General features: G+C 45.1%; 1 protein-coding gene across 3 annotated transcripts in view; it reads right to left on the bottom strand.

Annotated features, from left to right (window-relative positions):
* The window catches only part of RHBDL3 (rhomboid like 3), a gene marked incomplete at both ends in the record, with an annotated part of 143,948 nt that extends 121,175 nt beyond the window's left edge, over window positions 1-22,773 (bottom strand). Inside the window, 3 exons of one of the 3 annotated variants that reach the window (XM_083353630.1) lie at window positions 8,727-8,750; window positions 18,228-18,374; window positions 22,645-22,773. In XM_083353630.1, the coding sequence (XP_083209756.1) occupies window positions 8,727-8,750; window positions 18,228-18,374; window positions 22,645-22,773 (300 nt within the window). The remainder of the gene's footprint in view (window positions 1-8,726; window positions 8,751-18,227; window positions 18,375-22,644) is intronic. The other 2 variants (XM_083353631.1, XM_083353632.1) reach the window with 2 other exon arrangements.
* Window positions 22,774-27,214: the final 4,441 nt, after the last annotated feature.

Below are 27,214 nucleotides of genomic sequence, written 5' to 3'. Positions count from 1 at the left end.
GAAATAACATTACTAGGGAGAAATAGCAAATTCAAGCCAGCTTTCTGAATCATTAAAGAGCAGGCATCGTTCTGCAGATTGTGAGGAAAGAGCTTCAATAGAGCAACTAGACATCCAGTTCAATGCAAGCATCTTTTACATGTGAATGTCTCCTGGGAAGGATGGATTTGGAAGGGTTTAAAATATATTGAACCCGGTCTTGCAATTCCTATTCTATTTGCTTCTGAGCAAATGATTTATCTTGGTAATATACTTCCAGCCCTGAAAAGTGAAAATTCAAAAATGGGAAAGAACCTACTGTACTTTTGTGCAAGAACCACACTAGACATTTTTAGATCAAGGTGGGAATGGGGGGGGGGGGGTTTCTCAAAAAAAAATCATTTCAAGGCAGGGAGAGGGGCAAAGGAAAGCAACAATGAATTGGCCCAAGAACTGAATGTAAGGCAAATGTTGCACCTCCGTTTCAAAACATGAATTCACTTCTTTGAACTAATAAGTTTTGCCTTGTGCAAAACAATGCCCCTCTTCCCCTCTTCCCCATTCCTATCCCAAATATGTAGGTTTGTTCCCTTCATTCTTTCTTTTCGCATTTATGCACACCTACCAACACGTATGTTCCCTTTCTGTGGGAGGAGTGGTAGAACTTGGCAGTGTCTGCGTGAAAAAAGGGATCATTTGAGAGTCCCTACGCATCCACAAGCAATCTAGTCCAACTCTCCTTGAATGCCATTGACCTCTTATCTAATTCTAAGCAGGTGCCAATTATTAATTGAAAAGATACATATGCATAGGCTATAGCAGTAAATCAGTTTAACTGAGCCTTCACACGTGGACCTAGTCTTTCATGCCTCATACTTTCAAGCACATCAAAATATCAAAATATACATATAGGGACCCCCTCCTAACATCCTTCTTCCCACCCCTATCCTTTCTATTGTTGTGTTGCACCTATGTTCCACTATCCCTGTTTCTTCTCTCATAGGTTCACAAATACTCCCCACTTCAGCACCTCTTCCAGTCTTCACAAGGTTATTGTTAAGCCTCTGGACCCCAGAGTGACAGGCTGGCACGAGGAGGAGGAAAGCTTGGTTGCCTGCCCGGTGCTATCCAAGGTCCTGCAATGCAAATCTGACCGTACGGCAACTGTAACTTCACCCTCCTTCATGCATTTGTTGTATTTCATAGAATTGTAGTTGGTCTGCAATAGAAGTTCTGTGTGGCGTCAGGAAGGGCATCCAGCCAGTAACTGCTCAGCTACATCCAGTCGCCCCCAACCCCGAATTAAAGGATTACAGGGTCGTTAAAAAAAGGGAGGTCGTTGGTGTACAATTGAGGAGAGAAGTCCACAGGTCAGTGATTCAGTGTGTGCTATCCTATGAACGGAGCCAGATTTGACACTCCACACCTCAAGTGAAAAAGTATGTCATGGAAAAGGGATGGGGGAAAGCCTAGCTGGAGTTGCCAGAAGGTACCAATTAGTGGAAAAGACTATCTTGATTCACTTGGTTACATTAACTACCCTGGCTCACTGAGTAAGTTTCCCTTGTTGGAAAGGAATAGAACATCCTTAGGCAGGGGAACAACCGATCCATCTGCACCTTGCTGTGGTCCCTTCCCTGTCAGGAGCAAACCCTTTTGCCTGTCTTCAAAGTTCTTTTAAAGTATCTGAAAAGCTAAACAGCAAACCTACATTTTTAGACTTACTCAAACAAAGAACCCAAAAGGACAAATGCATTTTGCAATGTCATTACCCTTACTACCATCCATTAAGCAGATGAAACTGAGAGGGGAGGGGGGAAAGGGAAGAATAAAAGCTGGGCCATTAAACACTACTTCCTACTGGATTAGTGGATTGTGTGTTGGTTTTCTTGATTTATTATTAAGTTTGAGGGTTGGTTCAGATATTGTGACCAAGTAGCTTGCACTATTACTATATAGCTTTCAAGTGAGAAATGCACATGAAAGTTCAATTAAACTATTGCTAATCATGCTAATCATGGGACGCGGTGGCTCAGTGGGTTAGGACGCTGAACTTGTCGATTGGAAGGTCGGCAGTTTGGCGGGTCGAATCCCGAGTGCCGCGTAGCAGAGTGAGCGCCTGTTACTCGTCCCAGCTTCTGCCCACCTAGCAGTTCGAAAGCATGTAAAAATGCAAGTAGAAAAATAGGGACCACTACGGTGGGAAGGTAACAGCGTTCCGTGCGCCTTTGGCGTCTAGTCATGCCGGCCACATGACCACGGAGACGTCCTCGGACAAGCGCTGGCTCTTCGGCTATGAAATGGAGATGAGCACCGGCCCCTAGAGTCGGAAACGACTAGCACGCATGTGCGGGGGAACCTTTACCTTTACCTTAATCATGCCTATGGACAGGAATCTTCTCAACTAACAGTTAGCATCTGCTTGGAGTTAAATAAGGGTCAAGAGAATTCAAGGGGGAGTTGGACTTAGTCCACTTGTGGCTATGTAGGGATTCTAGGCTGATCCCTCTTTTAACGCCAACCCCCAGGTCCTGCCACTCCTTCTACTACAATAATAAGCTTTTCATGTATGTCAGCACATGTACAGAAATGGAGATTTTCACCATGCTGTTGCAAACATTTATTTTGTGACAGTGTATGGTGGGACATAATGGAAGTAAGAAGAAGCACCCTTCAACTCTGAAATATCTGCACAATGAGATGAGACAAGATGAGATCAGCTACTAGCTCTGGATGGAGTAACTCAGTGATGGTGAACCTTTTAGAGACCGAGTGCCCCAAAACTGGCCCTGCCCCCATCCCGCTCCTCCGCATGCACCTGCTCCAACCCCATCCCGCCCGCTCTACCCCCAGCCTGCCCCTGCCCCCCGCCCACCCGCAGGGCCACTCACTGTCTCTGGCACAGATTGCCCAGGTGGCCCAGCAGCGCCATGGTGGCCATGCTCTCTGCCTGTGCCCCACAACATCAACTGCGTGCAAGGGGGCATGAGGGCAGAGTCTTGTCCCCCCTGCCCAGCTGCCATGTCCTTGGCTGCGCTGCTCCACGCAGGCCACACTCAGGGGTGATTCTCCTCCGGGGGGCTGCTGGTAAGGAGGGGGCCATGGGGGAAGGTGGGGCTGGGGCCACTGTGCATGTGCTCACAGAGAGGGCTCTGATTGCCATCTCTGGCATGCATGCCATAGGTTCACCACCACTGGAGTAACCTCTTCAGCAATGCTTCTCCAATTGCCAACAGACCCTTCTTAATGAAAAGGACTTCCTCGCCAGGCAGTTACTTTGCTGAACAATTGTTCTGACTGTGATTTCTTTAAATGTTTGAGTCCCATGGCTTTTTTTCAGTTATATCTCCTTGCCTCCCTCTACTTGACCCTAGGAACAATGGATAGAATTGCCCAGTTAATATTGCCTAGTTTGTGGGCTGCCACAAAGAAGAGGGAGTCAAGCTATTCTTCAAAGCATCTGAAGGCAGGACAAGAAGCAATGGATGGAAACTAGTCAAGGAGAGAAGCAACCTAGAACTAAGGAGAAACTTCCTGACAGTTAGAACAATTAACCTGTGGAACAACCTGCCTCCAGAAGCTGTGAATGCTCCAACACTGGAAGTTTTTAAGAAAAGACTGGCCAGCCATTTGTCTGAAATGGTATAGGGTTACCTGCCTGAGCAGGGGGTTGGACTAGATGAGCTCCAAGGTCCCTTCCAACTTATTATTATTATTAACACTAGGCTCAAATTTCTTTTTAGCCATGCAACTTACTAGGCAACATTTTAACTAACCAATCTCACGAGGCTGTGTAAGGATAATAATTGAAATAACATGTAGCCACACCTGGTTGGCATGAAACTATAGTAGTGCCATACCAATGGAATAAATAAAGGCAGATTAAAATCTGCTTGCAAACACTCCAGATGGAAGAATAGATCTTTAATTAAAACAAAGAAGCATTTTGCTATGCCAATGAATTCTAATAGGTTTTCAGATTTGGCTTCTAGAATCTGGAAGTATATTTGCCCGTAGGCAATACAATTTTGTACAAATTCAATTTCCATAAGATGTGCTATCTTAATTATGCCCCAGAGACAGATTAAATTTTAGCATGGACCTTGCCTCAAGGGAGCTAATTGTTTTGAGACTTCAATTAACTTCTTGCCCATTCTAACCAAGTCTTTATAGTTCCTAAGATGAGGTTAGTGGCTCATTTGTATTAGTCTCTCATTTGGCAACATAATATTATTTCTTCTATTTTTTGCTCATCCTCCTGCCCACTTTGGGTGAATAAGAACCTCAGTATTTTTCCAAATGTTCCCAGTACCAAAGTTGCAAAAGGCAGACAGCTGGAATGGCGGGCCTGGATTATACCCTAACACAGAAGTGTCAAACTCAATTTCATTGAGGGCCGCTTCAGCATTGTGGTTGCCCTCAGGGGGCCGGGTGGGCGTGGCTTACTGGGTGGGCGTGGCTAGAGTGCGTATGGCCTACTGGGTGAGCATGGCCAGCTCTACATCGTTCGCATCAAGGGTGCCTATGGGGGCCTGGGCAGGAGTGGGACAGATCTGAGGGTCTCTGGCAGAAGGAGGGTCTCTGGGCCAGGGCCAAGGCAGTGGGGGCCGTTCCCTCACTGTTTCCAGAATGGCTTCGCGGGCCACATGAAACCACTTCACGGGCCGGATCCGGTCCCCGGGCCTTGTGTTTGACATGTCTGCCCTAACATCAAGATCAACTTCAGAAAGAGATTTTAATGCAGGCAGTGTCCAGATTGTTCAGCAGCAAAACAAGATCAGTCTCCCATTCCAATGTTTTAGCCAGTGACACACAAGACAGCCACATTAGGGGTTAGCATGCTAGCTAGATAGCCCAGACTAATACTTCACTCTCTTTCTAACTGAAATGGCTTTGACCATAAATGAAACATCACTTCTCTTTATAATGGCGAAATACCAATGGTGGGAAAAGGAAACATGCAGACGTTACTTTTGGAGAGAGGAAGGGGTTTCACTGGGTTGTTGGAAGTCACGTTGGCCCAACCAGACTATTTGTCCACTTAAAATTGAATTTTAAAGTCTCCCTCGAGTGGCTCTCAACTCCTACTGTCACATCTACGTAGTTTCTTCTTTCAATTTAGTCTACTCTAAGATTTCCTCTAAGATTTACCAGATCCAATCCTGCTTATTTTTTTTACCACCACCACCCCCCCAAAAAAAATCCCATATTCTACAAGGTGCTGCCATGAGCAGAAATTTTGTCCACGTGGCCAACCTGATTTATTACATCAGGCAATGGTTCTTTGGGATTTTAGATAGAGGCCATCCCCTGCCTGTCTCAGGAGACCAGTGGCCAAATTTGGGAACTTCTGCACACAAAGCAGGTATTCTTTGATAGAGCTCTTTAAACGAAAGTCAAGAGAAGAAGCCACAACCACCCCCATCCGGAGAAGAGCAAAGAGAAGCAAAGAATCTCCTTCCCTTATGAACTAAGTGTTTACAACAGAGGTGGGCAACGATGGCCCTTTTACGACTTGTGGACTCCAACTCCCATGGTTGGCTCAGGAAGTCTGAGAGTTGAGGTCCACAAGTCATAAAGGGGCCATCATTCTTCACCTCTGGTTTATAAGCAGAGAAAAGGTATTTTCCTAGGTCAGGGATAGGCAACCTTGGCTCTTTTATGATTCCTGGACTTCAACTCCCAGAATTCCTGAGCCAGCCATGCTGAGGGAAAAGGGAAAAGTTTCCAAGCTGAGCCACGCTGGCTCAGGGATTCTGGGAGTTGAAGTCCACGAGTCATAAAAGAGCCAAGGTTGCCTACCCCTGTCTAGGTTATTTATTTAGCGTATGGCTGGTCACACACAGAATTAAAAGCACTTCATATTTACAAGTTAGAACAGTTAAAACAATTTTTTTTAAAAAAAGAAGCAATTATAAAACCTAAGAGGAAAACAGAAATAACATTTCAGAGTTTAATGTCGAGTTTGGAGATCCAGTCAGTAGCTGCCATTGTTACGCAGAGGAAGTCCTTAAAATCTCCTGGGTATCTTCTATTAGTGCATTCCCTCACTATATGTTGGATAGTCTGTCAGGGAGCCCCGCAATCACATTGTGCTGAAGGTGTCTTTCCCCTTTTATACAGAGAATCGGCACACACCCCATGAGTCGTTCTAATTCTATTGTATGTCACCCATATGTGTCGGGGTAGATTAAATCCTGGAGGTATACTACTAGGATTAATATGCTCAGAAATATCTTGGGAGGTATAGCTACTCCATGCTTCCATCCACTTTTGTATAGTGCTCTGATGTTCAGCCAGCAGCTTAAGCGCTGTGAGGAGTGGTGGATTTCTTGACTTTAATCGACATCTTAAGAGATCAGAGGTATAGGCATGAATGGGTAGAGAGGAGTTTAGCAGGATCTTACTATACTCCCCAATGAGAGCTTCTTGTCGTCGTAAGTGTGGGGGAAGTATGTGGCTAGGTGTTCCTATAAGAATGCCTGCATATGATAAAAATAGGAATAATTCATCCCACCATGACAGGTCAGAGGCCATTCCGTAATGTGACAGCCTGATCCTCCCATTGTCCTCACCAGATACACAGGGCACACTAGGAAGAATATTGCTCAGACCTGATTTATGGGCTAAATATAGAACTGAGCTTACCAGGTTATAAACAGACACTCATCGCCACTGGCAGCAAGATTACTTAAGGAAGGATAATAAGCCATCTCTAGGCCTGGTCAGCCTGCTTCAGTTGGAGCTGCTGGGTTCAGCCACTTGCAGGAACCACATTAGTAAATTGCCTCAAAATCTATAGATGGATACTGCCTTTCAGCAAGTTGCGATAAGGTAACAATAGCTGACTGGCAGAAAGAAATACTAATTCCTTTAGCTACAAGTGAATCTCTGGTTAAACTTTGCATACGAATCCATATGCTTCATCGATTTCTTCTAAATATTTATTGAGATGCTTCTATGGGTCTTGCGAGAAATTGTACCTTGAATACTACTTTTTTCCCACATGGGTATCTTTACATGTCGGTGTTAAAAGAGTCATAAGCACCATATGCATCATGTTACTAATTAGAAGGGCATCTCAACTCCATGGTAAAAACATAGCATTCTGTAAGCACCACCCAATCTCTAAATGCAAACAAGGAATATACAAACCACTGGATGGTTGCTTAAACACAGCAGAAGACTTTGTCTCATCCATTCTAAAGACTTTGTCTCATCCATTCCTATAAAGCCCTACATGGCCTGGGTCCGGGATATCTGAGGGAACACCTGCTGCCGGCATCAAACGCCCTTCGCCCAGTGCGCTCCCACAGGGAGGGTCTGCTCAGGGTCCCGCCGGTAAGAGACTGCCGGCGGGTGACACCCAGGGATAGGGCCTTCTCGGTGGGAGCGCCTGCCCTCTGGAACCAGCTGCCAGTGGAGCTGAGAACTGCCCCCGACCTTCGATCATTCCGCCGGGGCCTGAAGACCTGGCTCTTCGAGCTCTCGGGCCCAGACTGAGGAGGAATTTTTAATTTGGGGTTCTTTTTAACTGACTACAGGGTTAATTTAATATTTTTTAATTTGGTTCTTAATTTTTGTATTTTGGATTTTTAATTCCCTGTAAACCGCCCTGAGTCCTCAGGGAATAGGGCGGTATATAAATATAACTAAATAAATAAATAAATAAAATAAAGGCCAACTTGTAGCTTACCTGTGCACAGTGGAGATCTTGTTGCATCAGATATTCCTGAGAAATAATAGACTAGTGTGCTACCTTTTCAAACCCAGGTTTCAATATCCTCTGCCACAGTTAATCAGCAAAAATACATTTAAGGGCTTTTAATATGTTAATAAGCACCCTTACCAAGTTTATTATACACCATGTTGTAGAGATGCTGGTTATTATTGGAGCTAAAAGGCCCCCAAACTACCTCAACCCATCTCAAAATGGTATCCTAGAGGCTGCCAAATCCCCAGACTCTGACTGGCTTCTTCATTCTAGAACTCTGCTTTCTGAACAGGTCACAAACTCTACTTGCTTACGAAACAATCATGGCTTGTCATCATGGGGTTCTTGTCTTGTGTGGAACCATAATATCCCTGTGATGGTGTTCCCATTTCTCCATGTGCAGATTGACCTTAACTGTGCCTCGGTCAGCCGCACACTATGGGATAATAAGATTTAAAGTATTTACATTACTGCTACGAAATATTTAGGCGTGAGGTACCCGAACACTTAAGCCTGTTGGCCTGCTTCGTTAAATCAGAGTACCTAATATTGATCTGCTCCATGTATTGCTGGAACTTCAAACATGGAAATTTTATCAGCCCATATTCTTGGCTTTCTTTTGTAACATTCTTAAATAATGTCAAGTTTAATTCAGTATCAGTATGCCCTATGAGAGAAACTGACCCCTGGAGAATGAATTTAGCTTTCCTTCTATGAGTTCTACAAAATATGAATTCTACACAAAGACAAAACAAACCTTAATGCATTTAGCTCCTTGCTTTTTAAGGTCATCGTTTTTGGAGGAAAATCTCAGTCAACAAAGGGAAACATTAAAGGCACACACAACACAACAAAGTAGAGATAAAGGAAGAACCCAGGACATACCATAAACCCATTTGGTTGGTGTTGTGGGCCAACTACACAAAAGGTCATACATCACAGGACACTCAGGAATCCCTCCCTGATGGAGAGATGCATTTGATCTCCCTTGTTCCCAGGTGTTAAAACAAACATTTCCAAGTTGTTCACCTACCTGATCAAACAGAGCTTTCCAGTGCTGAGAAGAGGCATGAAGGAAAGAAAAAAAAGAGAGAGAAAGGGGAGGAAAATGTAAGAACACCGGAATGAAATTCATGTCAGAATTCTGCTTGAAAGAAACAAAATGCTCCATAGGGAATACAGGAAAGGGAAGATCTGCTTATTTTAGTCTAGCCTGAACAGCGGGGGTGGGGGGGTGTACAGTTGATGTCCCTAGTTCTCAGACAATTATTTCCACCCCTACCACCCCCAAACCTCTTCACAGCCACAATCAGAAGCTTTTTTTGGGGGGGGGGGGTAAACCATGGCTTTCATTTGCAGATTATTCTGCAGAGACTTAATTTCAGAAAAGCTTTATTGATTTTTTAAAAAATGGTTTATTTATATATTGCAGAGAGTTTTGTATCTTTCAGTAGGGACAGTGTGGTAAAAATGATTCTGTGTTTGCTTGCTTGCTTATTTATTTCTGTCTAAACACACACACACACCCCGGCAATCCAATAACTCTGATCAGCTTACATGATGTACAATACAGCAACAAATTAAAACACTTGCAGAATTAAAAACAGTAATAAAATGACAGTCCTAAAATCCCAACCGAAAGACTCAATACAACCAAAATAAAATTTCAGAAAAAGAAGAGAATAAAAAGGAATAAAGGATTCCAGAGAGAGCCTCCTCTGTAAAATGGCAACCCACCAGGGTCTGTGCGCAGAGATTTTGCACAGGTGCATTCACAACTGATGGGCAGGGTGTCCTTTAGGACTTTGCAGTAGGGCTGTAGAGATATCATATGCCTTGTTTCTTTGTCCTGTGGCATTCCACATTAAAAACTGGGATTGTAGCATATACTTTCAAGACATAGGAAGTTTCTGATATCATCCTGAAAGTCAACCAAGAGGGATCTAGCCTGATCTTCAGCGGAAGACTTATTCCAAAGCAGTGGGACTTCTGTTTTCAGCTCCCTTCCCCTCCCAGAAGAGCGGGATAAAGAATAGATGTTCCATAAGTCATATACAGCCAGAGGAGGTAGCAGCACTCCACTGTATATTTCAGAAGCCTTTCAACCTAGAGGTGCAAAGACCCAGAAGTATAGGTAGTCCCCACTTAATGACGGTAATTAAGTCTGGTAACTCGGTATAGGTAGTAAGCCTATAGGTATAGGTAGTCCTCACTTAATGATGGTAATTAAGACTGACAACTCCAACACTAAATGATATGCTCACATAGCACGATGTGATATGACTGTGCTGATTTATGACAGCAGCTGAGGTAGATCTGGTTGCCGTCATTTAGCAAATCCCACACGGTCATTAAGCATGATGTCACGTGATCGTTATTTGAGACCTCCTACCAGCTTCCCCATTGCTTCTTGGAAGTTGGCAGTGAAAGCCACATCTGGCTTTCATGGTACATGATGTCATCATTGTGAGCCAGTTGCCAAGTACCCAAGTCACAATCACAATTGCAACTATGAAGACAGGCCATAAGTCTCTTGTTCCGTGCTGTTGTAACTTTGAATGGCTGCTGAACAAGTAGTCATTAAGCAAGCACTACCTGTATTAGGGGAAAAACCAAATTCCTTTCTTTGCCTTTCTCTTATGTTTTTCTGTTAGTTCTGCAATATTACCAGGGCTTTGGAGGGAACCTCACACTTCCTCTTTCAATACTTTATTATTCTTTTTTTTTCCTAGCACTAACATACAACTTGTCAATTTTTACATAGCTGTGTGGACTCAGGAGGTGATAATTAAAGTATTACTTTTATGTTGGTTGCAAGAGGAATAGGAATAAGAACTTGCATCACCAATGAGAAAGGCCAGCAGATTCCACACTAAGAAGATCGTACAACATCTGCCAGTCAAATCTGCTACACGTGGTTGGCCTGCTTCAAAAAGCTGTTGGAGAATCCAGAGTTCACACATTCACAACGATCAAGTTCTTTCCTAAGTCAACATTCAATTATATAAAATTTCCACTTGTCGCTGTAAATCTTCTTGATGATTTACCGCTCACTCTCAGTTCTCTTTAATGTGCCTCCAGAAGCTGCCAGATCAAGATAGCAATATTACAGCTCAGCCTGTCTTGAAAATTTTTCCTGTCTGCCAGAAGTGGTAGGGCATGTGCTGCCAGCACTACTGTCACCATCACTTTTAGTACATCTCCATAAGGCCATATTGTCTTTGGTAAAAATCCCCAAGTATAGGGCTGGTAGAAAAATGCGCCTTACCTAAAACCTTCAGTGATACAGGCAGTCTTTGCTTAGCAATTGTTCAAAATTATGATGGATCTCCCCAGAACTACTTATAACCTGTTTTCAAAGCTGCAATTCCCCTCCCCACAATCACGTGATCACATTTTGGATGCTTGGCAACTGGCTTGCATTTATGGCTGTTTGCAGCACCCCACAGTCACATTACCATAATTTTGGCTAGTTTCCGGCGTTTGCTTCCACATTCTGGCACATGCACTGAAGAAAAGGGGTTCATTTAATGACTGCCACAGAAAAGGTTATAAAATTGGGCACAGTCATGTGGTGACCCACTTAATGACTGCCATGACCCATGGCTCTATATCCAGGCTCAATTACATTCACAAGGCAAGGACTACTTGTATTTCATAAGCATTAATACAATTGGATACCACTTTGATAAACTGCATCAGTGCTTCAACATTATCTATCTATCTATCTATCTATCTATCTATCTATCTATCTATCTATCTATCTCAATCTCTCTCAATCTCTCACTGTAGCATCTTTCAGTTACTGTTGAGACCCAGCTTCTAAAATCCTCTAATTTGGCCCGCATTCCCTTGAAATTCTTAGGAAATCCAGTCCTCACAACTTTGGAGGGTTCTTGATGTAATGCTTTCAACATACATCATTGTCTTTCCTATCCTAGAGTCATCTTCAATACCAACCCTGTTTACTATAATTCCACTCACATGTCCATCGTTCCCTTCTACAATGAACAGATGGAGGGAAAGCTTCCTGCAGCAGTCACAACTTTGCAGAAGAAATATTTTGATGGGGACAGCTTGCTCCTCTGATATTACCCAGTTTCCATTTGTTTTTGCTATTAAAATCTGGCTCATTGATACAAACTTACAAAGAGCCAAATGCAAATTACTTATTTTTTTATTCTGCCTTTATTACTTTTATAAATAACTCAAGGCAGCAGTTGCACCTAATGCTGCTTCCTCCTCCTATTTTCCCCACAAAAACAGCCTTGTGGGGTGGGGCGGGCTGGGACGGAGCGACGTGGTCCAGAGTCACCCAGCTTACTTTCATGACTCAAGTAGTACTAGAACTCATAGTCTCCTGGTTTTTAGCCTGGTGCTTTAACCGCTAGACCAGACTGGCTCTCTCAGTTTATAAACTAAACTTATAACCTCCCAACTTGTAAAGTAAACACCATTTGAGGGAAGACATGACACTGTCAACATTTAACAGGCATGGAAGCAGGACCCAACTATAAGTGCAAGAAATTTGTTACTTTTCAATTAAAATGTATGGATGCTAATCCTGACTGCCATGCAGAATCTACCAACCAGGTATTAAATCGTTTAGCAAAGGCTTGGCCCCTTTTCTTCCAATACATGTATTTCCAATACAAGCAGAGAGCATCAGCCTGCCAAAGGCTTCGCCAGTGTATCTTGTCAAGTAAGCAGAGAGATGGGCGAGTCACACCCACACCCTGACCCAAATCGGAAGCTGAAATAGGGTCATAATCGAATCCTTGTGGGACTTAATTCCTGCTGAGCTCCATGGCTCACGCAAACTGGTTGTCCGAAGATTAACAGAAGGTCAGATGTTTATCAATAACGGATAAACAATAATCGACCTAATGTCCTCTGGCATGATCAGAATTGCTGACTATAATAGAATAAATGAATTCATCATTCTTAGGCTCTGGGAAAGTTGGAACCTGTATTCACATGAGCCGTGGTTGCAAATACAGTACGAAAGGTGAGAAAAGTGAGAAAGGGCCCGCTGCTTGATGGCAGAGCACATCTTTTGCCCTTGAAAAAGCTATGGTTTCCCAGCCCCCCCAATTTAACTACCATCCAGTGCTCCAGTGCAAAAGAAGAGCCTTGGTGGGGCAGTGGGCTAATGCCTCCTTAAGTAACACCAGCTGCCTACAATTAGTGCAGGTTCGCATCCCACCAGGCTCAAGGTTGACTCAGCCTTCCATCCTTCCGAGGTAGGTAAAATGAGGACCCAGATTGTTGGGGGCAATTAAGCTGACTTTGTAATAATGCCACTTGGGGGGGGGGGCAAAAGCCCTAATAAGCAGGCATATACATAGAATGAAGGCTATTGCTAAGCACATTGATTTGTGCTTTAGATTGTAAGCCACCCTGAGTCTTCGGAGAAGGGCAGGATATAAATGGGATTTTAAAAAAAAAAGACCAATGGAACTCATGAAGGGCAATCTCACTTTTACAGATGTGACAGACCACGAGTTTGCAAGCACGAGTTCCAAGTGAGAAAAAGGATCTGTCACTATCTAGCAAAAAGTGCTGCATGCTTGCTCTATTCTAGTGTTGTTTTTTTCTTTACTATTTCACACATCCCAAGGTTGTCCTGCTTGCTCTATTCTAGTGTTTTTTTTTCTTTACTGTTTCACACATCCCAAGGTTGTCCTGCAGCCCACTGAATCTCCACCCTGGAACTCACATCTGGACACTCACAGGAAAGAGGGCAAGGTTCATTTGCATCCAAAATGTATTTCCCATAGATTGGTTCTAATCCTGAGAAGTTTTTTTTTTTGATTCAGCAGTGAAACCCTTCTGATCGTAAAAGGGTCTCTGTTCTTTATCGGAAGCCGTTAGGAAAGAGGCAGGGAGAAAGCATGTGGGAAACCATGTTGCAATCTCTTCTTCTTGCCAGGAAAAAAAAAGGCAGAAGCAGAATGCTAATCAAAAGATGCTGCTACTGACAGAACATCCTCCGGATCTACCCCACAGAATCCGGCTGCCCTCAGGTCAGGCAGCCTCTATGGCTGGGCCTTTGACAGACTTCAATGGAAGGCCATCTTTATTTGTTACAAAATCTTCACTGGGTGATTTTGGCCAGCAAGAACCTGTCAAAAATTCCAAGAGCTCTTTTTTTCTTTTTCTTTCCTCCTTAGTCATGTATCAGCTCTAGCGATGAAGTTGTTGCAGATTTCATCCTACAATCTAACAGGCTTTTAACTGCTTTGCAACGGAAAAGGAACATGCCCACCGAGGCTAGCCAAGTGATTGCAAGATGGAATTAAAAAAAAAAAAAAAACAAGATTGGAGACACTTTGAATGCTAGATATTCAGGGAGCTATAATTAGGGAGGGTTAAAAGCTGGGTTGCTTTTGAAAGGCTTGTTCCGGTCCCTTGTGTAATATTAAATGCAGCTTCTTCTCTCTAATTACATGTATTGTTAAACACAGCTTTCCCAGGTAATAATACCAGGCTTATGATTACTCCCTGGGAAAGAAATCCAGCAAGTCAAATGTCTTTAAATATTAAGGATGGGTACAAGAGTTAAGGAATCTGATACTTCCACTGGGACGGTGTAGAAAATCCTCCCATAATCACTATATTCCCGGGAAAGCTGAATTCTGGGCCAGCATGGATCTTATTCTTGCAGAGAGCCAGGCAGGGCGGAAAAAAATTTAAACCATCACCCAAACCTCCCTTCTTTTAGCTAATATAAGCCTATGCAGGGCTTTTTTTCTCACAGAACGCCCAGAATGGAGTTCCGGCACCTTTTTTGGATGGGACCTTGTAGGGTAGGCAAGGCGGGTTGTATGACATGTGTGAGTTCCGGCACCTTTTTCTTTTACAAAAAAAGCACTGAGCCTGTGAAAGGAGACTATGGGCTTCTTGCTCTCAAAGATGCACTGTGTGTCTTGAAAAATCTGAAAGCACCGCTGGGCTCTGGGGAATTTCATACCTTATTTTTAAATGCTTTATGTTACTGCTCTCCAAATGACAATTTTAGCTAAGCAGAGCAATAGGGCAAGTAAAACTCCCTGAAGCACTGCAGAGCCTTGGTGGAGCAGTGGGCTGATGCCTCCTTAAGTAACACCAGCTGCCTGCAATTAGTGCAGGTTCGAGTCCCACCAGGCTCAAGGTTGACTCAGCCTTCCATCCTTCCGAAGGTAGGTAAAATGAGGACCCAGATTGTTGGGGGCAATTAAGCTGACGTTGTAATAATGCCGCTTGGGTGTGCGTGTGTGAAAGCCCTAATAAGCAGGCATATACATAGAATGAAGGCTATTGCTAAGCTTGTAAGCCGCCCTGAGTCTTCGGAGAAGGGCGGGATATAAATGGAATTAAAATAAAAAAATAAAATAAAATAAATCTAAACCACTTATTTTGCTCACTCAACAGGAGGCTTACGCCACCAAATGCAAATAATTGTCCTCTGTATTTTCTATCAGATCTGACTTAATTTGATGAAAGAGAACTTGCTTTCAATATTTTTTAAAGGCGAAGATAATTTGCACAGTCTCTCAGGGGTGGAATGCTGCTTTCTTGCCGTTTATTTAGTTGCGAGGTGGACTAGTGGCGTATGAATAAATGTCTATGAAGATTCTTAGTCATCCAGATCATGGTTGTCCCAAAGGTGCTTTTTCAAAAGGCAACTAACTGAAATCTAGGAAGCCAGGAAGGCTGCTGACCACTAGAGAGATGGCTGTACAGTCAAGGTGCTTTTTCAAACTGGACTTAGCTTTTCCTTGAAGACCTTTCCCTTCTCATCCAAGAAGTGTTCTTTTTTTTCCAATTCTGACTGAATGGTGGATAAATCCTTCCATCCTCCAACTGAAGAAGCTTCAAGAAAAAACAAAGTCCAGTTGTCTTTTGAAAAAGCACCTTTGGACAATGTATAACTGCACAACCATCTCTCTGGCAGTCAGCAGCCTTCCTGGCTTCCTAGTCCAGGGCTTTTCAACCAGTGGTACGGGTACCACCTGTGGTACATTGGCACCTGGCAGGTGGTACGCGACCATCCTAGAAAAGTGGTAGCGGGGGAGGGGAATGAGCTGAACCGGTGGCAGCACCACACAAGCCTGAGCAAGAGATGGCTGGAGCTGCAAGGCTGTCAGGGCTCAGCAGAAGCATCAGGATCAGCACTACTTTGGGGCTGCCAGGGCTCAGCGGAAGCGCCAGGATCAACACCGGGCTCCAGCTGGAGCTCAACGCTGATCCTGGCGCTTCTGCTGAGCCCAGAAGAAGCGCCAATCAGCTGGAATGTTGCAGCATCTCCAGGGTCTTGTGATTTACATTCAGATGCTTGGCAACTGATTCATATTTATGACGGTCACAGTGTCCCAGGGTCATGTGAAGTGACCAAAACCTGCTGCAACCACCCATCAGAGGGGGAGGGGAAATAAAAACCAAACCCCCCACCCACCCCTGCTGCCAATCCTCAACAGAAATTTTCACAACAATGAAAACCTCAGACAGGAGGAAGAGTGCTGTTGGGTGGGCAGGCAGGTGTCTTGCTCGGCTGTGGCTTGGGGGGCACTTTTTCAGTGCCATTGTAACTTTGAACAGTCACTAAGCGAACTGTTATAAGTTGAGGACTACCTGTACTTCATCACTTTTTTCCTTTTTTTTGTCATCAAGTTTTTGACACCTTGCTAGGTGACTGGTGGTACTCGGATGTTGCCATATCCTAAAAGTGGTACATTGGGTGAAAAGGTTGAAAAGCCCTGTCCTAGATTTCAATAAGATCCCAGGGAAGCTATTGAAAGCAGATTCAAAAGGGGCATAGCAGTAGCCCCCTGTAGCAGCTCCGTCAAAAAAAAGTGAGCTCAAGAGAAATTCAAAAGTTGTTCTCAAGCTCCCTGAGGATGGGAGGGGGGAAAAAAATCCAGAAGCTGCTTTCACAGGGGAAGAAAAAATGAAAGAAATTGCAAGGCAACGAGATGACAGACATCTCATCCATGTTTTGTGGCCCTTTTTCCTGTCAGTGAAGTTCATTCCAGTAATCTCTGAAGTGATCTTTCTGAAATGTTAACCTGCGATGTGATTATGGTAATAATCCTTCCATCCTATGGGCAACTTGTGGATTCTTTTGCCTGCACAGACTCAGCCACTTTGAGTGATGTACCCACAATAGAAGTGCAGGAAGAAATTTTTCTATAAATAAAAATACCAATCAATAAAAGTGCCAGCAAGAGCAGCAGAAATCTAGGAGATTTACTCCTAGAAACGTGTACTTAGGAGTAAATCCTATCAACTTCAGTAGAGCTATCTTAATCCATCTTTGAACCTACCTTCCATGTACTCACCCCTAACTCTCTGCTTACTTAGCTGTTTATGTTTCAATATATAGCCACAGGAGAGGCTAGATATTCAGCATCTCGTATGGGATGACAGGGTTCTTATTTAAGATTGGGTTCACACAACGCTGTTAGCCACAAACTTTAGCCCAGAACTCGTGCACACCCAACTAATAGTTAATATCTGGTTCAGTGTGCTGTGCAAACCCTGAAAACGGGGTTAGCTGAATGAATGGCAATTCATGTATTGATAGGAAAGACTGTGCTACATGCCTCCAAATTATCTCTTCTACGCAACTACTGAAGGTCTTTTCCACCTAGCCCCCATTTATTTTTCCTTTGCTTCTGACAGCATCCTCTGCAGCAAAATCATCTTATCCCTATCTTTTCCAGGTGAGACCTACAATCCCTTCAGACTTGTGGGGTCCTTGGTGCTTCCTGAGCTCGGTTGCAAAACCCCACAATTTGTTTTATTTAATTTTTAAAATCACCCATCCCCCTCACAGACATTTAGCTGTGGGATACGAGTCATGCCAATACGATCATTGCATAGCAATAGCACGTAGACTTACGTATCAGTTCTATAGTGCTTTACAGCCCTCTCTGGGAGGTTTACGATGTCAGCCTGTAGCCCCCAACAAACCGGGTCCTCGTTTAACCAACCTCGGAAGGATGGAAGGCTGAGTCAACCTTAAGCTGGTCAGGATCGAACTCCAGGCTGTGGGCAGAGGGTTTTTTTGCCTGCAGTACTGCATTCTAACCACTGCGCCATCACGGCTCAGTATAAGATCTTGGGGGCTGAGATTGCATGAGAAACAAATAGAGGGGGTTTCAATGAGATTGTGCGATGCCCTGTCCCTGAAAAATGCTGAACATGAGTGTAATCCAATCACCCTGGGACCACAGATGAACATATCTCTACAGGAAGTGTTCAGTAATTGCTATGCATCATTGTCACACTCACTTGGGGCTGGTATACTTACATTCCTTTTCCCTATATGAACCTGCCTTACATTGCAGTGTAAACAGAGCCAGGCCCAGAGTATTGTACAGTAGTTTAACTCAGCTTGTTACAGCCCTTTTGCCCAACCTTCCCCATGATTCCCAATGCCCATTTAATTGTGTTTTCCGTTTGCCATTTTTAACTCCAGTGCGTAAAAAAAAACCAAAACCCACACCCAACTTTTTTCACACTAAGCTCCATCTATTGCATCTGCACCTACCTTTCTGCCATGCTTCTGCCCTTTGCTTGGGTCACCCTGTGTTCTGGTCAGGAAAGGCTGATCTGCAGGGGGCTGATGACTTGGCAACTGCGGCTGTGGACCACTGGTTGGAGTGGATGAACCTTGGTTCCTTCCCCCTCTAGGGTTCTATAATGCAGGAAGTAATGAGAGGCATGGATAGGAAGAAGGTAAGAAAGTGCATATGGATTTTCTGTCTGCCACTTGGGCAGAGGATAACTTAAAATACTAGCAAAATACAGCGACTACTTTCTTCAATGGACAGACGCTGAAGGTCTACACAATTGTCATCACTCGAGGTGTCTGTTGTAGGATCAAGCTATTCTCCCTCCAGTCTATTGGATTAGAGAACGCAAAGTGGAAATCTCCCAGGAGAGAGGGGCAGAGTTGAGATTTGGCTGGGAGGGGGTTTGTCTCATGTGACTGCTAAAAATATCAATCCTGAATGAACAAACTGGCAGTTCAGAGAATCGTCATGCAGGTGACTCCCATGTGAACCAAAATCTGTAATGGATTCCTAAGTTTTATGTTTTTTCAGATAGGCTGGGAAGTGAGACTCGGGTCTGGAATTCCAAAGTTCCACCAGCCAGGATTTCAAAGTTGAAGGACCCTTTTGTTCTTCAAGATAACAAACCAAGCCCAACAGATTCCATCTGAACATAGTTTATACCTGGTGGGAGTGCTATTTCACCCTACATCAGCAGCATCCATAAATATTCATTTCTCTGTTGGTTTTTTTAACCTGGCATCCTATGAAAATTCCCTTCCACATGTCCACTGCCCACCTCAGCCCATTTCTAATCTGCCATGACCTCGATCCGTGGAATCCTAGCAACTTGTGAAGTTGCTGCGGTTTATTCACGAAGAAACCCCAGCATCCCTTTGAGGACACCATAATCTGAAATTGCTTCCATGAAACAGTCAAACCAGTTATACAAGCCTAAAAGTAAAGTGCTTCCAGTAGGTTGGGCTTAAGATTACACCACAGCCTGGTCTTCTCCAATAAAAGTGTTAATGGGCTAGAATGTAATTCCCGTAACTTCTCAAGCAGCACGCAGGGCCCAAACTCAGAAAAGGCTGTTGGAAACTGTCTTTATGGTATAGATATCTTTTAGCATCTACAGGACATACTACATTTCTTGAACTGCAAAAACATCTCTCAAGCAAAACACCTTCTAAACTTTTGGATAATGTTTGGCTTAACGTGCCAAGTTGGTTTCATACACAAACAAGGGATGAGGTTTAGTGCACAGAGATATACTCACTTAGCACAGCGACCTGGACTTGAACCATGGTTTACAAGCCTTCTATCCAAAAACAATATTTCATATTATTTTCTCAGCTGACCTCTCCCCTTCCCCCACACTCCCTGCTTCAGATAATGACAGGGAGATTTTTAGTTTGCAAAGACTTGGAGCTTCAGGATGACTCCAGTTCCTAAAATTGTTTTTCCTAACGAGATGCCCTCCAAATATCTGGATTACAATGTCTGTTAGACCAAACACCCACCTTACCTGCTTAGTGCACCTGAGGAGCATTCATGAACCCAGCCACTGAGACAGGGGGGCTAATGCAAAATGGGCAGCTACATAATTTGCACAGGAGGTCTGAAATTTTCCACAAGTTTTTCTTTCAGTTTGGAGGGGATAATCTTTGGTTAGTCTGTTATTTTTTTTAATTATGCCAAGCCATTCTAGCCTTAGATGATTGCTTCCAAGCTACTAGATTGCTGACTCTTGGCAATCCTGTTAATTTTTCTATAAGACTCTGGAATCTACAGAAAACAGGTTTGGGAATTGCTGTGAGGCTTTAGAGTTAACAGACTTCACAGCCCTGCCCAATAGCCCATGTCAAACCTGCTGCACATTACCAGGGGGGAAAAAAGCTGTTCCAAAGAACTCTGGTGATGCACCATTCAGACAGTATAAACTTCCTTGAATCTTCTGATGCAGCCCATTTTCTAAAATTTATAAGAATGTATTGAGGAGTTAGGAGTTTTTCACATCCCACACAGAGAGAAACATGAGGAAGATTCACACGGATTCCCCTGTGGAGAAGCAGAAGGGAATCACCAAAGGTATAAATATTTGGCTTGTATTTTCTACTGGTCAGTTTTCAAAAATACATAGTACAGAAAAGAAAGGTCTTCTTTTAGAATCCTGCCAGAATGAGCATCCACAGAATTGTTCCTGGGAATGAGGCAATTCATTGTACAGATGCTTAAATATATCTGCGCGGTCTATCCCTGGGACCTCTTAGCAATTCATCTTGCTACAACAATGGGTTAAGAACATGGCGGGACATCTTTAAATTTTCCAGAACACAGTTGTCCAGACGAAGCGGGATGCATCCACAAAGAAGGATGCTGTACTTGGTTAAATAATAAAGTTCTCCGTTTAAGAATCTTTAGAGATTAAAGCTTAAAACTAAGTTAGGCTGCTTAGTAAGATTGGAAGTTCACATTTAATGCACTATGTCACAGTTAATGAAAATGAACATGCATACGGACACATTCTAAACAAATAAATGTAGCTTTGTCAAGAAGTTGTCAGAAATTATACAAGCCATTTCCTTTAAGTAATGTTAACATTAACTAAGTAGTAAATAAATTGGCAGAGATGAGATGAGAGTAATAATCTCTAGCTTAGGCATTCGGATTGAGGGAGATAGTGTGATAAAGCACACATCATGACACAAACCCCTTCATTTCTATATTGATATCAGAACACAAGTATGTTTGTGTCATGATATCACTGCACATGGCATAGTGGCTTGCACTTATGACTTGCAATGAAAGCAATAAAATTATATTGAGAATTCTCTAAAGCAGTGGTTCTCAACCTCTGGTCCGCAGACACTTGGGGAGGATGCAATGTTATCACAGGGGATCCGCGAAGGCTTGAAAAAATGTTATGATTTAAATCTTAAGTCTTGGGGTTCCATGGCCATGGTCTGTGGCCACAAAAGGTATTTAAAGGGAGCTCACAGTGAAGAAAAGGTTTAGAATCAGTGCTCTAAAGAATTCAGGACTTTAAAAAAAAGAATCCAGGACTTACTCCAGACGACTTTCCAAATTATACTGTATCATGTTACATATTAATGTTTTCATGTCATCAACCAAAGCAAGTTAAGGGAAGGACATTAATGCAATGTGCAACAGGAAGCAGTCATTCAGCCAGAGAGGCAGAGTGTGGCAATGAGTGATAAACTTGAAGCAATTATCTAGCACTGAAGTAGGAAGTAACAATAGAAGATTTAAACACTGATTTAGCAGGCTTTACACATGACATTAAAGTATGTTTGTTTTAACCCTGCTTTATTGAATAAGCCATTATGGTTGGGTTCACATATCAGGTCACTCCAGAAGCAAACCAAATTATGAATTTTCATGAGGAATGAACCCAATCATTGTTCTGTTTTTCTTTCAGATCTCTCTAATCAAGCAATTTAAGGAAATTGTTTGGTCCTCAAAGCAACACTGCAAGACACGTATAGGTGACCCTGAAAGCCTAACCAAAGGCTGGGCAAAGATCATCCAGCATGTTGGGCAGCTCAGCAGGAGCCGTGTGCGGGACCAAAATGGTCCAGTATATCAGATCTGTTGACATTCTTTTTCTTTTTTATTGCAACTGCTCGTTCAATTTTAACTCAGCTGCTGAGACGCAGGGCAATAACGGCCCACTCCTGGACATGTATGTGCACCTATGGTCCAAACCGGTATTTCCCAATGAATGAATTTTCAGCGGTGGCCATGTTGATAGGGGAACTCTGGAAGACCACATATCTGGAAGTTGCCTGGTTTGAGAAACACTGGCTATCTTAGGCTTCTCAAGCATTTGAGAAGTCTGTGAAAAGATAACATTCAATAAAAAGTCCATCTTCAGCCTTTAGAAATGCATCTGTGTTGTTTTTTTTTACTAGCCTTTCCTAACCTGGTGCCTCCAGTTGTAAAGGACTTGAAATTCCATAATCCCCAGGACGGCTGTTCTGCTGTTCCAACCTATTCAGAAGCACCAGTTGGGAAAGCTGAAATCGGTTTAATAAAGGACAGAAAAAAACACCACTGGCCATTATATTTATTATTCAGCGTCCCAGAGATTAAAAGGGAGAGGGGAAAGAAATCCCCCTTCCCCACCCCGGCTAAAAAACAAAAAACAAAAACCAAAACTCGGGTCCTGTGCACGCTTTCCCACCGGTGAATTCCGCGAGGCTACTTCCCGGCAACCTGCCGCAGGAAACCCACAAAGATTCCGGGAAGGATCTCCCGACTTTCTCTTGCTAGGAAAAAAAAAATAATCAAATCAAATCAAAACACTTCCCTCTCCGGGATGCTAACGTTTTTTACTTTCAAAGAGCTTGATGTCGAACGGAGGGGCGAGCGACCCCCATCGAAACTTACGTCCTCTGCAGCGCCGGGCAAGCCCTCCTCCGCGCTCTCCAAGACCTCGATCGCTTCTGCCTCGGAGCAGGCGGCCACGGCGGGGGAAGGCTTGGCAGCGCGGGCCGGCTCCGGCAATCCGTCTCCCATCTTCGGCAGCGGCAGACGAGGCCTCCGCAGCCGCCGATCCCCTCCCCTGCCTTCCCGCTAGAGGCGACTCCTTCTCGGGGGTGGGGAGGGGGGAGCGGGCGGCCGAGAACGGACGGCGCGCCCAACTTTCAAAGCCGCCTCCGCAGCGCTCGGCCGCTGCCCCGCCGCCTTTCCATGCCGCTCGCAGCCCGGCCCAAGAGGCGAAGGGGCTTCAAGAGTAGCGGTCACTCTGCGAGGCGAGAGGCGCGGCGTGACGGGGCTCCTCCACGGGCATGGTCGGTCGGGCTGGTCTGGAGTCCCGAGTCCACGAGTCCAAGGGCGGATCCGGGGAAGGGATCGGGGAACTTCTTACGGGCGGATCCGGGGAAGGGATCGGGGAACTTCTTACGGGCGGCTCACTTTAAAAAAAAAAAAAGAAAAAGAGCCGGGAGTCTCGGCCCAACTTTTTGGTCCCTCGGGCAGCGTCTCGTCCACTCCCGTTCCCGCGGGACGACCAGCAGGCGACCGTTCAAAACACCTTCGGGCACGGGGTCCGCGCCGCCGCCGCCGCCTTAGTCTCACGGGGAGCCGCGCCGCGCCACGCGGGAAAAGGACGCCCGCTCTTCCGTGGCGGTCCCAGAGCCATCGCCGCCTCCATCCCTCCCCTTTTCTGTCTAGGAAGCGGGGGGGGGCCGCGCTCCTTCCCGAGATTGGCAGGACGCCTCTCCACCCACCCACCCCCACTCCCCACTCGGGCTGGCCAAGCCCTCGAGGCTGCAGCCCTGGGGGAGGGGGGGGGCGTCACGCAAGGGATTTCCTAGCCTGGGGTGCCGGGAGAAGCTCGCCCGCCCAGAGTTGCCGTCCTTCGTGGGCCAGAGAAAGCGGCTGCGGCGTTACACAGGCGCTGCAGAGGCGCACAACTTTCCCTCGGCTCTGCCTCGATTGCGGCGGATCCGGAGCCCTCCGGCGTTAGGACGGCGAGGTCGGATTCCCTTTGCCGGCTGCAAAGCGCTGCGACCGGCCCCGGAGTCCGGCGAGGGCAGGCGTGCGAAAAGCGCCAGCCCTCTCTCCTTCTCTCTTCTCCGGTGACCTTGCCAAAAAAAAAGGTCTACCTCCCAGAGGCTCCCCGACTGCCGGCGTTAGTCAGATTCGCCATCTCGACCTCTGATGAGCCGGTAACTCTGCGACCGTCTCGGGACGACCGCGCCAAGCACGTCGCGCTTGGCCGTTGCCATTAAGTCCCGCTTTGCGGAAGGCGAGGCAGCCGATCGCTGCGAGAACTCAACGGCGATCGCCTCCAGCTCCCGGCAGGGAAAAACGATCGGCTCGGAGCCGGACCAAAGCGGCCGAAAAACGCAGAGAGACGAAGAAGCGACGCTCCGAGCCGGCTTGTGGCTCTCAACAGCACGTGGGTCGCCCCAGGCTGGCATGGCAAGCCCGAGGGGGGGGCGCTTAGAGCGGGCGAGCGAAGCGCGTCCTCGCCGCCGGCCCCGGCCGCAGGAGCGCCGTTTGCTGCATTGCTTCGCCGCCGGGATTTTGCTTCGTTAGATCCGAGCGCGGCTTGGCAAAGCGGAGGATTTGCGGCTCCCCGCAGGATCTGAGGGACGGGATTGAGACGGGACGGGACGCGACGCGCCCTTCCTGGCAGCCAGCCCGGCAGCCTCCGTCTCTTTTCTCTGGGACTGCGCGCTAAAAGCGAGGAGAGGAGAGGAGAGAGAGAGCGCGCGAGAGCCGAGAGTGATTTATTGGGAGGAAGTTTATTAATCACCCGCCAGATCCCCCAGAGGAGTCCCCCGAGCTGGGGAGTCCCGATTACTTTCGAGAAAGAGCGGGATCTTGATTAGCATAGCGCCGCCCCCTTGTTTACATAGGGAGAGTGACGCGTTGCAGAGCGCACGTGGTCAATGCGCCAGCGGTGGAGAGGGAGAGTCCGGAGCGAGCGAGCCGGAGGAGGGGGGGGGTCCGCGGGGGGGAGGAGGGCTTTCCTTCGGAAATCCTCGGGCAGCAGGTGGCGTGGGGAGGCTCGATCAGGAGTAATCTCGGGGGCTCGGCTTTTCTCCAGTAATCTCCGCCAATCATTTGTAAATGCAAATGAGGCTTTCCATCAGAATAAGGCACCTGAAGGACGGCCTAGCTTCCTTCTCTGCTGTCGCTGCCCGGGAAGGCCAAGGGGCTGGATCCACCCCCCGTCTTCGAGCCAGCCGATGCCCAGGCGGATCACATGCCCTGGATCCGTCTGCGGTTGTTTCTCTCGGTAGAAGGAGGCCTTTGCCTCAGGTTGGCTATCTGCAGATCTCTCTGCTATAAAAAAAACAGATGGTTGACTGTGCAGGCAGTCTTTAGTACAGGTAGTCCTCGACTTAACGACCAAAATTTCGGTTGCCCAGCCAGACATTTCTTTTTTTTTAATTGAAAAGTTTTACAATACATTTTTAACAAAGCAAAACCCCTCCCCACCCCCTCCCCTCTCCCCAACCCTCCCCAACACCTCCCTCCCTTCCCCCTCCCCCCTCCCCGACTTCCCAGAGCTCAATACAGGGTATAAAAATACAAACAATCATAGTCCACCTTATGCAAACAACAATAAACTATTAAATCTATCGCACTTTAACTCTTATAAACTAACTACAAGCAATATAAATATCACATCAATACTTATTCAAATGCTAGGTGAAACTTTTTAGTCCCATATTTATTCTGGATGTAATCAATCCATCTTCTCCACTCCACAATATATCTCTGTTGCGACTGGTCTTTCAAATACGCCGAAATCTTTGCCATTTCCGCCAGGTTGGAAACTTTTAAAGTCCATTCTTCTATAGTCGGCAGTTCTTCCTTCTTCCAATATTGCCCTACTAAAAGTCTCGCTGCCGTAACCCAGCCAGACATTTCTTAAAGTGAGTTTTGCTGCATTTTACGACCTTTCTTGCCACAGTTGTTAAGTGAGTCACTGCAGTTGTTAATAACACAGTTGTTAAGTGAATCTGGCTTCCCCTATTGATTTTGCTTGTCAGAAGGTGGCAAAAGGTGATCCACGTGACCCCGGGACACTGTGACCATCATAAATATGAACCAGTTGCCAAGCACCCGAATTTTGATCACTTGCCTATGGGGAGGCTGCAACGGTTGTAAGTGTGAAAAACAGTCAAAAGTCAATCAGTGCCATTATAAGTTCGAACGGTCACTAAATGAACTGGTAAGTCGGCAATTACCTGTATTCTTTTCCATACAGGTAGTCCTAGAGTGCTTAAAACCACAATTGAGACCCCAGTTTTCTATTGTTAAGCAAGGCGGTTGGTAAGTGAGTTGCACCCAGTTTTACCACCATTTTGGCCACAGTTGTTAAATGGCTCTCAAACATGACTCTGGACCCATCACTGCAATTTAAAATGTCCGTGTTTCTATTGGCTCTATCCCCAGGATTTGGGATCAATTACAAAAATCAAGAATTGTGGGTTTTTCAGGGATGCATGAAAGTCAGCTGGATGACCTGCAGCCAGTCCCACTCTCTCAGTGCAACCCACCCATAGGGAAATAGGAGGAGAAAGGAGTATAAGATACATTCACACCCTTGAGTTCTTTATAAAAATAATAAAGGTGAGATAAAAATAAAGAGGCAAAAACAATGATCAACTTTTTTGGAGTTCTCACAGACAGACATACCTATTACACTGTTTCTTTTGAGCAAACCAGTGCAAAATAATAAGTGTGGATGCATATTTTTTTCCCACGGTCCGAAGGGGCACATAATTCCATCCTTTCCATGCAAATTACAGGTAGTCCTCAGCTTACAACAGTTCATTTAGTGATTGTTCAAAGTTACAAGAGCACTAAAAACAATGACTTATGAACATTTTTCACACTTAGGACCGTTGCAGCATCCCCATGTGATCCAAATTCAGGCATTGGCAATTGGCTTATATTTATGAGTGTTGCAGTGTCCCTGGGTCATGTGTCAAGCAATGGGGAAGAAAGAGTCACTTAACAATTGTGTTACTAAATAACTGCAGTGGTTCACTTAACAACTGTGACAAAATGGGGCAAAATTTACTTAACGATTGTCTCACATAGCAACCTAAATTTTGGGCTCAATTGTGAGCGTAAGTCGAGGACTACCTGTAATGCAATTTCTTTCTACCATGTTAACGCAAAACTTACATATACAGATAGTCTCCTTGGAGAAGTTGGAGATAGAAAAGTTTTAGGCAGAAAACAGATGGCAAGCTGCTATTAAAGTGTGTGTATGTTTAATGTTTCCACCTTCGGGCTTATCACTTCATATTATAATTCCAAGTTTGCATTAAACATCTGCCTTTTTAGTAATTTGTTTCATTTTTTTTAGTATCAATTATTACCTTTCTAACTAATTTTGTTATCAACCATTAAAGTCCATTTGACACCTGGATGATAACGTTTCAGGACTGAATTAATTCGGCTCAATGACTCAGCATCTGCCATTTCC

The sequence above is a fragment of the Vipera ursinii genome (genome assembly GCF_947247035.1).
Source record: "Vipera ursinii genome assembly, chromosome: 2".
Classification (NCBI taxonomy): Eukaryota; Metazoa; Chordata; class Lepidosauria; order Squamata; family Viperidae; genus Vipera; species Vipera ursinii.
This window is presented reverse-complemented; position numbering and strand designations above follow the sequence as displayed.